We start from the raw sequence: 9,196 nt of genomic DNA, 5'->3' as shown, positions 1-9,196 counted from the left end.
TATTAAAAAAATATAGTTGTCAAAAATTTGCGAAGCGGGCAAATTTGTGAAAAGTTGTTTTCAATTAATTTATTATTTTGGTATTCATAAAAAATATTACTAATTTCTAATAGAATGTCAGGACGAGGTAAATATTAACCAACTTCTGCTAAGCCGCAGAGCCGAGCCAAGCTTATAATAACATTAATTTCAGGCAGAAATCGTCGTGGGAACCGCAGTCACCACCACAACCAGAACCACACTTTATCTTCCGTGGCCAAGGAGACGGTGGAGTCTCTGCCGGCGGATAGTCCGGTGCTGGCGCTCTTTAAAGCCACGGCGCAGAAGCTCACGGAGCGCCAGGACCGCCACGAGAGGCTCGTCAAACTTTCGAGGGATATCACCATCGAAAGCAAGCGGATTATCTTTCTCCTACATTCTTCTATAACGTAAGACATATTTATTAATATTTTTAAATGAAAAATCAATTTATGCAGTGGCATAAACTTTTAGTCTCCTTTATAGATTTTGTTCTTGTTCATTTGATATTCAGAAGTCAAGATTGGCATTGTCATGTCAATTTGCATACTGAATAAACTGCTACTCTCTACTTCAATTAGAAGTCCTCAACAATTTGCTATAAACTGTTTTCAGCAAAGAATCTGCAGACAAAGTTCTCCAAGAGGCTAAGGAGCGAATTCAGAAGCTGATCCAAGGGCCTCTCAAGTATATCGGTTTAGAGCTTGAGCACAGCCCAGCGCACCTGCATGGTAGAGCTGTAACTGCAGGGTTTCAGGTAAAAACAATATAGAATTATTTATTCTTTTTACTATTCTGTAGAATCCCCAGGAATCTCATAACGATCACATGGCTTAATGAGATGACCAGTTATAGTGAGCACAGCCTACCGCACCTGTATGGTAGAGCTGTAACCTGTAACTGCAGGGTTTCTGGTAAAGAAGTTTGTAGAATTCTTCAGAAAGTTCTAGGAATCTCAAAATCTCAGTTATGGTGCCCCCACACTATCAGTTATATACCTAACGTTATTGTAACATTGTGAGACAGGGATAACATGATAGTATTAAATTATGTTGTCCCTGTCACACAATATTATATACCTAACTGTGAGTGTAGGAGCACCATTATAATGGTTACATGGCTTAATGGTGATTAGTTATGATTACCATTTAAATACCTAGAAGAATAGATGACTAACTATCTATACTGTCTAACTACTTTGATTTACAAATTGAAATTCTTACATTCAAACACCAAAATGATGCAATGATGCATGGAATTTTCCATACAAATTTATTTTATTACCTTTGAATGTAATAAAAAAATCAAAGCTTCCAAAATCTTCATATTTTTGAATATGCTTCTAGGAGTTCATAGAGGCATGGACATTCTTCACACTCATGGAACGGAAGGAGATCATATCTTGGAAGGATGTGCAGGCCCAATTGACATACAGAGTGGCTGCTAAGGACTCGGAGGAAGAGCGGACAGTAATCACCATGCTCACATACAATGATTACATGCTTGGTAAATACAAATCATATTCTATAGTCTAAACCAGGACTAGAACATGTGGACTTCTATTTTGGATCTTAACAAATTGTTGTTTACTTAATTTTTTTATGCTAAAGAAAAAGGCAATTTGATTTGTCAAGAGCGCCATATATTTTGTGTTTTTACGGTCTTCCCCATTGTTGAGGTCTACTTAAGTAAAGAGTAGAGAAAAATATCAGATTTGTCTCTTCTGACAAATCTAAATTATATAAGGACTATTTCTTATTAATATTTGTTTTCAGGGGTAGCAGATCTAACAGGGGAACTGATGCGGAAGGCTATCAACAGTATCTCCAGTGGGGACAGTGAGGATTGTTTTTACGCTTGTCAGGTCGTGCGCGATCTGTACACAGGCTATTGCGGTGAGTGATTTCATAGATCTTTTATTAGCTCGTTAAACTCTTGGGGTTCAATGTCCTAATACTAGTACAAATTACCTCCAATAGAATTTAAATCTTAATTAAATGGAAGAGTTGTTTTTGTTTTGTTTCGTTCTATTTTAAATCAAAACAAATTCAGCTCTATTGTCAATTACAATTGATTCAAATTGCCAATTCTCTTTGTATGGTGGGCCGCTAAAGTTTTCGTCTACCTATTGATCACTTAGCTTCTTCAACAATGTACACATGTAGCACATCTTCATCTTTTATTCTCGGAAACATTGGTATTTGTCATGCTACTTTAGTTCTTTTTGTACCGAGACTGACTACTGAAATAGCAAGACACGTTCGTACGTTTCCGCAAAAAAATAATGGAAAATAATGCACTACTTACATCTGTTCTTTTTTTGTGGCAGGTTTATTCGGGTCCGGGCGCGAGCTGGCGCGCAAGACGTCGACGACGCGCGCCAGCGTGGCCAAGGTGGAGGGCGCCGTGTACGCGCTGCGCGTGCGCGGCGGCGAGGCGCCCGCGCCGCTGCTGCTGCCCGCGCCCGACCGCTGGGAGCAACACCACGACGACGATGAAGGGTTCTACTAGTTTACCTGACGTGGCGTGGAGGTGGTAGTCACGTTTTACTAGTTTACCTGACGTGACGTGTTACGATGCCAGTCATGTTTTACTAGTTTACCTGACGTGATTGTTGCGGTGGCAGTCATGTTTTACTAGTTCACCTGACGTGACGTGTTGCGGTGCCAGTCATGTTTTACAAGTTTACCTGACTTGACGTTGCAGTGGTAGTCATGTTTTACTAGTTTACCTGATGTGACGTGTCGCGATTGCAATCACGTTTTGACGGTCTGGGTGCGACAGCGGAGCGATTTTGTAAATTCTATCTTATTTAACAGCAGTTTAACATCACCTTGTTTTGCGCCGAGTCTATGGCCATCTGTCAAAAGGTGACAGAAAGTGATTTCATTATGTGACTGATGTTGATATAAGACGTAGTTATTTAAGATTAAGTACAGTTTATAAAATTTAATACCTATATGTCAAAATAAAATTTATAAAACTAAATGAATATCACAACTTTTATTGTATAAAAACCTAATTGAAGGTGAAATGCAATCACAAAAACACAATTCATTCCTGTCTGGCGCGTAAAAAAGTAAAAAAAAAAACATTTAAACTTTAAAACGATCACTGCTAGGTCTATGGTTCAGGCGTCCAGTCCTCACTACCATCACTCGCGAAAGGGTCTTCTTCTTCAGATTCTGAGCCCTCTAGGTCTTCCAGATCTAGATCTGCCTTAGGCGGAGGTTTCCTTTCCCGCTTGGTTCTTAGCAAGCGATCAGTGCGGTATTCTTGGCTGCTGTCAGAATCGGAGTCCGAGGTATCTAAAAAGGAAAAATAAAACACAACTGAATTTTTTTAGGGTTCCGTACCCAAAGGGTAAAACGGGACCCTATTACTAAGACTTCGCTGTCCGTCCGTCCGTCCGTCCGTCTGTCACCAGGCTGTATCTCGCGAACCGTGGTAGCTAGACAGTTGAAATTTTCACAGATGATGTATTTCTGTTGCCGCTATAACAACAAATACTAAAAACAGAATAAAATAAAGATTTAAATGGGGCTCCCATACAACAAACTTGATTTTTGACCAAATTTAAGCAACGTTGGGAGTGGTCAGTACTTGGATGGGTGACCATTTTTTTTTTTGCTTTTTTTTGCATTATGGTACGGAACCCTTCGTGCGCGATTCCGACTCGCACTTGCCCGGTTTTTTGGTTGATATTTCAGAAGTGACTCTCCAGGACCTACCCGCAGCGCTGTAGAGAGTCACTTCATTAACTTGCCATTTTCAACCTATTTTTTTTTTAAACGGGCAACTACTAGTACTACTACTGACTGTACAATATTATTAAAATGTCACTTACGTTTTCCTGGCCGATATTTCCTAGCCCTAACATACTCCGTCGGATGCTTGTAATTCCTGAAGTGTTTCGCGTCCCTACTTTCACACCTGATGCCCTGCGGACATATCTTCTTGGTCCCCCAATCATCGTCGCGCGGGTGCGAATACTTGGCTAAGTGCGCTTTATGCGCAGGGTTGGGGCGGAGTGCGCGCAGGCTGTGAAGTAGATGACAATTTTAATAATTTAAACATTCATAGTAACATTAAACTAATTATACGGTTTCTCACATGTTTTGAAGAGCCTAGGTCTTTAGGGTTCCGTACCCAAAAGGTAAAAACGGGACCCTATTAGGCTATTACTTAGACTCCGCTGTCAGTCCGTCCGCCTGTCTGTCTGTCGCCAGACTGTATCTCATGAACCGTGATAGCAGTTGAAATTTTCACAGATGATGAATTTCTGTTGCCACTATAACAACAAATACTGAAAAGTACGGAACCGTCGGTGGGCGAGTCCGACTCGCCCTTAAACTGTTTTTTTCTCACTATGTGGTTGTAGAGCACCGGTCGCATTGTCGAGTCAGGTGCGCAAATAACCGGTTGGGGGTGGTGTTGTGCTAACAGTGTAAGTATATGGGCAGATAGCACTATTAGTGCTTGAAAATGGAGACCTAGGCTCTGCGACAATTGTCCAATTGTCGCGCCAGTGACTATAAATTAGTTTAATTTTAAGAAATACTGTGTATCCATAAACCTTTGCACACTCCTGTGTTATAATTACCTATAACAGTTTCCGCCATATTCGCATCGTTCACGCTTTGAGACAGGCTTACTGTTCTCTTCCATAGAGCCATTCTAGAACAAAAGATTGTTAGCATTAAAAGTAGATGCAGAAGAGACATATTTCTCCATGCATGTAAAGAAGGGAATGTTAACCGGTTTTTAATTATATAACCGTTAATAACCAGTTATTAACCGAAATGTCATACAAATAAAAACCGGTTTACATTCCCTAATGTAAAGCAATGTGTGGCATAACCCTATTTGTAAAATGATTAGATGGTAGCTCATGCAGATACTACTAGGTAGTAGTATGCCTACTAGACTAGGGTCTACTGACTACAATTGATGGGTTATAATGAAAACTCTTTGTATTAATTTTTGGGGACTGAAAGAGACCCCATGTATGTCCAAAGAGCTAGGTTTGCTCAGTGAAAAGAAGAAGAATATACTACAAATATGTATTACCAATTCATCACTCTCAAACTCCTGACTGGACTGTTCATCAGACAGCTCTTCTTCTGATTCTTCTTTCCTCCTCCTCTTTGATTTCCCATTTATATAATTCTCAGATTCCCCTTTTTTTCTCTTCCTCGGCTTGTCATTGTCTAAGGGACTTTTAGGAACCACTGACTCTTTTGTAAACTGTGCTGAATTCTCACAAGTATTTACATTTATTTCCTTTAATGCTCTTTGACTAGGCTCATTACTTTGTAACTCGAACCAATAGGTGTTTTGTAAAAACCCAAATTGGTCACCAAATTCTAATGTTGTCTTGAAAGTTTTATTTAATATATCCTTATCTTTGGAACCTTTTTTAGTTAGGTATATTTTTCGTTGCGACTGAAACAAAATTGAGATAAAATTGTTACTTAACTGGAATTTGGACTTAACCACAAAACAATTTCAAAGCCGTTCATATACGCCATTAAGCCCAGTTTAGTTAAAAAAAATTATGTACAAAAAGCAACAAACTTAGAATAACTGTTTATCTTATTTCTTTTGTAATAAGCAGTGATTGTACATTTTCCAGCATTTTTGGTGCAGCAGAGTGGTGTTAATGGAATTGGTATAAATAATTTCAACCCTAATTATTAATTAGCATTAATGAAATTAATATTAACCTTAATTTACCATTTCAGTTGAAATTATTTATACCAATTCCGTTAACACCACTCTGCTGCACCAAAAATGCTGGAAAATGTACGATGGCTGGTAATAAGGTCCACCGATGGACAGTTAACAGTGTGGGAGATGGTATGCAAATCGTGAAAGTTACATGTACAATATGTGCTTATTTATAGTATTTCTTTACTTACCGATTCTATAGTTACGCTATCCTCTTTAACGATTATGAGACCCTGATTGTAAGATAATCGTTTATCGTCGAACTGAAAAGGTAAAGGACATTTTTATCAATTAATATTTTTGTTCTATGAATTAATTTATGCTATTTATTTATATTTTGGCACTTTAAGTAAGTAAATAACTTAATGTAGCAAGATGCGTTTGGTTAGCAAAAAATCATACAATAAAATATATTGCTGTACGTGAATGGGTTCCAGCAGCTTGCAGGCATTCTACATAACACCAAACTTGTCTTAAAGGGCCTCTGCGATGTTGGCTTCGGCCCCACGCGTGCCTCTCAAAGGTCCGGGACCCCATGGTCCCGAGATTATGGGAGAACATACATACAAATAATAAAAACTTGTGATAATTTGATAAACTTACTCCAATTAATTTATCTCTACCGATTAAATACGTTCCTGCCGGAAGCTGAATTTCATTCGGCTCCACTGTATCAATGCGCACTAGTTTATACATTTCCTAAATAAATAAATAAAAACTAAAAGCAATAAAAAACCTGGCAAATAATATCGATAACAAAGATGAGTAACGAACTAAATTTAAGTTACATTTGTTTGACGTTTTTGTGGTAGGGTTACCAGTCCAAAAAAAAAAAGTGATGATCATCGATCGATCGATCATTTTTCTAACAAAGTAACGAACAAATGATTTTCATTAGATTAGTGATAGCTTTAGCCTGTTAAGCCACTTCCGTCACTATAAAAAAAAAGGCTAAAAAAATGTAGGTGCGTAGGCTTATCGTCCCTTTTAATTTGAATTTTGCACCTTTTTCTACTGACAAAGTTGTTTGACTGGCTATATATAATATAGCCGGGCCCCCGGACCTTCCAACGAATAATTCAACTGCAAATGTAAGAAATAATTTAGAATTTAATTTCATTACTTAGTTACAAGAATTTAAATTAAAACGAAAGTATAGCACACGAGAGACGTATTAACGACGTGTATACGCGGACTATATGCGTCCAGGGAACGCCCCTCTCTCCCGTAACTCATCGAAGTGCTCGATCCAGAAGTTGGGGCATATGGTCTCGAAGTAGCGCTTGAAGATCTTGCAGTCGTCCACGTCGCCGAGCAGCCGCCTGCAGCGGTAGTAGTCGCAGTAGTTCATGTAGCATGCACTGAAATCGTAGTTTGAGATCGAAGATGGTCAAGCAAAATCTTGTCAGTAGAAAAAGGCGCTTAATTGAAATTTTCTATGAGAAGATATCCCTTCGCGCCTACATTTTTCAAATTTGCCGCCTTTTTCTAATGACAAGATCTGCTTGACCAAGTTAACTATTCGAGTGATAGAGAATCAGGTAACGTCGATTCGTCGCTCCTTAAAATGAAACCGAAAATGTGACAGAAGAACATGAGCACTAGGTCAGGCGTGGCTCACTCCGCGATTTCGTCGCTTTGCTACAGGTAGCTAAAAGTACATCCGTTCCACACCAATTTTGGGGAAAGCTATAAGCCGCGCGTGGCGCTGTCGCGAGCTAGCGGCCATATCTGTGCTCATCGTAACAGACGCGTTTTGTTAGAGAGTGAGTCTTCTGTACCTATAGCACTATTATATTATTTACTCTGTGACTAAGTCTGTATAGACTGAATGTGCGAGTTGTAATGTTTTTATAGGTATGATTTCTAAAATATGAGTCACCCTGCACGGCACGCTATAATGTGCAAAAGCACTGGAGGTAGATAATGAAATCTCGATTTTCGATGGTCACTGGAATCCTTCTGGGTCCGATTTAGGCAACCTGTGCGGCTACCGGGAAAACCGAAATTCGCAAATTGCGGGGATCTTTCTCTTTTATTCAAATGAAGGCGTAATTAGAGTGACAGAGAAAAATCCCCGCAATTGACGATTTTTTTCGGTATTGGCGGTAGCCCTACAGTTTCCAAGAATTGGCACACAGGTCTTTAAGAATCTGCTTGACTTTGCTCAAGAAAGCAAACAAGACCTGATTGTCGTTCCTACTTAAGAGTTTCGGCACGATGTTTTCCTTCATCGAAGACATATTTTGCACATAGGTACCTAAGTTCCACGAAAAGTTTGCTACATATAAATATAACATATATAAGCACAATTGGGTCACTCACTTTGTCTGATTCTGGTTAGGAAACCTGGGATCAAAGCGGAGAGTCCTGAATTCTTGGTCACACATCTTTGGTTTTAAGTATGAAACACTATTACAATTATGATTGTAGAAATTTATGGAATATTAGGTATTTTAAATGATGGAAAATACTATTGTATTAAATGACATTGCATGAAGACTTGATTTCATGATTTGAAATGTTTGAAAGAACAAATGAAGTTTATTAAAACTATAGACTAAGCAATGAGGATATAAACAAATTAAACTCTTTGGTAATTAGGACAAAGGTTTATTAAAAATATTTTAATAAAATTAGCTAATTTACAAAAAAAAAACAAGATCTATAAATTTATAATGTTAGGTAGGTACACGTGGAATTTATAAACAATTACTTTAAGTACATAAAATACGATATACATATTACCCGGTCAAACAACTTTGTCAACAGAAAAAGGCGTGAAAAACAATTTTTCTATGGGACGATAACATTTCGCGCATACAATTTTTAAATTTTCTGTTTTTTACAATTTGACCTTATTATTAATGGTTAAAAATATACTACATTTTATCTACGAACTAAGGGAATGTGATAGAGCATCTGTCATCTACTGAAGTAACATTCTACAAGTATCTTTATACAGTCAGTTACAATAAATACTAAGCCAACAGTTTTACTTTACTCGACACTTCAATATAAATTCCTAAATACCAAAAGCAAAATTTTATTGTTTTGTTGTGAACCTAAAACTCGCTCTGTGACGTCATAGGTCTACAACAATTGCGAGAAAAAGAGAATTGACAGTCTTGCTAGTAATTGGTCTCTGACAAATAATTACATAGTACGAGTTTTTCATAAGTTTTTTGCGAAAAATATCATGAATCATTATGATACATTGGTTGGAGGCCATATTAAATAAAAACCATGTACGATGTCTCATATCACTCATATGAGTATACAAGATGGATCCGTTTAACGGCATATTCTCTGAGTATGTACATACTCTGATTTAAAAAGTAGAAGATATTTTTTTGACGCGAAAAAAACATTTTTTTACTCTATGGGACAGATTGCCCAAATTAATCAGAACACGATACCGAATAAATGTGATTAAGTGGATCCCCAC

The 9,196-nt window shown here is 37.9% G+C and overlaps 4 protein-coding genes across 4 annotated transcripts in view; 1 reads left to right on the top strand and 3 right to left on the bottom strand.

The window, feature by feature from the left end:
• Window positions 1-9,196, bottom strand: part of LOC134669098 (cytochrome c oxidase subunit 6B2-like) — a 308,332-nt gene that overhangs the window by 268,880 nt on the left and 30,256 nt on the right. The window lies entirely within an intron of this gene.
• LOC134669062 (translin-associated protein X) lies at window positions 4-3,010 on the top strand. Its single transcript, XM_063526585.1, has 6 exons — window positions 4-127; window positions 194-428; window positions 634-775; window positions 1,365-1,524; window positions 1,794-1,913; window positions 2,348-3,010. Exons 1-6 carry the CDS (start codon window positions 115-117, stop codon window positions 2,527-2,529), a joined length of 852 nt encoding a protein of 283 aa, XP_063382655.1. The 5' UTR covers window positions 4-114; the 3' UTR covers window positions 2,530-3,010.
• On the bottom strand, window positions 3,001-6,542 carry LOC134669061 (uncharacterized). Its single transcript, XM_063526584.1, has 6 exons — window positions 6,352-6,542; window positions 5,940-6,011; window positions 5,089-5,463; window positions 4,622-4,695; window positions 3,866-4,059; window positions 3,001-3,326 (listed from the first exon to the last, which is right to left on the bottom strand). The coding sequence occupies exons 1-6, from the start codon at window positions 6,442-6,444 to the stop codon at window positions 3,142-3,144; spliced, it is 993 nt and encodes a 330-aa protein (XP_063382654.1). The 5' UTR covers window positions 6,445-6,542; the 3' UTR covers window positions 3,001-3,141.
• Window positions 6,839-8,265, bottom strand: LOC134669063 (cytochrome c oxidase subunit 6B1-like). Its single transcript, XM_063526586.1, has 2 exons — window positions 8,074-8,265; window positions 6,839-7,109 (listed from the first exon to the last, which is right to left on the bottom strand). The coding sequence occupies exons 1-2, from the start codon at window positions 8,136-8,138 to the stop codon at window positions 6,944-6,946; spliced, it is 231 nt and encodes a 76-aa protein (XP_063382656.1). The 5' UTR covers window positions 8,139-8,265; the 3' UTR covers window positions 6,839-6,943.

The sequence above is a fragment of the Cydia fagiglandana genome, chromosome 11 (assembly GCF_963556715.1).
Source record: "Cydia fagiglandana chromosome 11, ilCydFagi1.1, whole genome shotgun sequence".
Taxonomy (NCBI): domain Eukaryota; kingdom Metazoa; phylum Arthropoda; class Insecta; order Lepidoptera; family Tortricidae; genus Cydia; species Cydia fagiglandana.
Note: the sequence above shows the minus strand (reverse complement) of the source record. Positions and strands in the feature narration are given on the sequence as shown.

What these genes read in the sequence shown, in the direction of transcription:
- LOC134669062 (XM_063526585.1), top strand. An exon ending in CTCCTACATTCTTCTATAAC is followed by an intron (nt 429 to 633) that starts GTAAGACATATT and finishes AACTGTTTTCAG; the next exon opens with CAAAGAATCTGCAGACAAAG. An exon ending in CTGTAACTGCAGGGTTTCAG is followed by an intron (nt 776 to 1,364) that starts GTAAAAACAATA and finishes ATATGCTTCTAG; the next exon opens with GAGTTCATAGAGGCATGGAC.
- LOC134669061 (XM_063526584.1), bottom strand. Translation starts at nt 6,444, where the DNA reads ATGTATAAACTAGTGCGCATTGATACAGTGGAGCCGAATGAAATTCAG. An exon ending in ATAGCGTAACTATAGAATCG is followed by an intron (nt 5,464 to 5,939) that starts GTAAGTAAAGAA and finishes ATTTTGTTTCAG; the next exon opens with TCGCAACGAAAAATATACCT. An exon ending in TATGGCGGAAACTGTTATAG is followed by an intron (nt 4,060 to 4,621) that starts GTAATTATAACA and finishes TCTACTTCACAG; the next exon opens with CCTGCGCGCACTCCGCCCCA.
- LOC134669063 (XM_063526586.1), bottom strand. Translation starts at nt 8,138, where the DNA reads ATGTGTGACCAAGAATTCAGGACTCTCCGCTTTGATCCCAGGTTTCCT. An exon ending in CCTAACCAGAATCAGACAAA is followed by an intron (nt 7,110 to 8,073) that starts GTGAGTGACCCA and finishes CTACGATTTCAG; the next exon opens with TGCATGCTACATGAACTACT.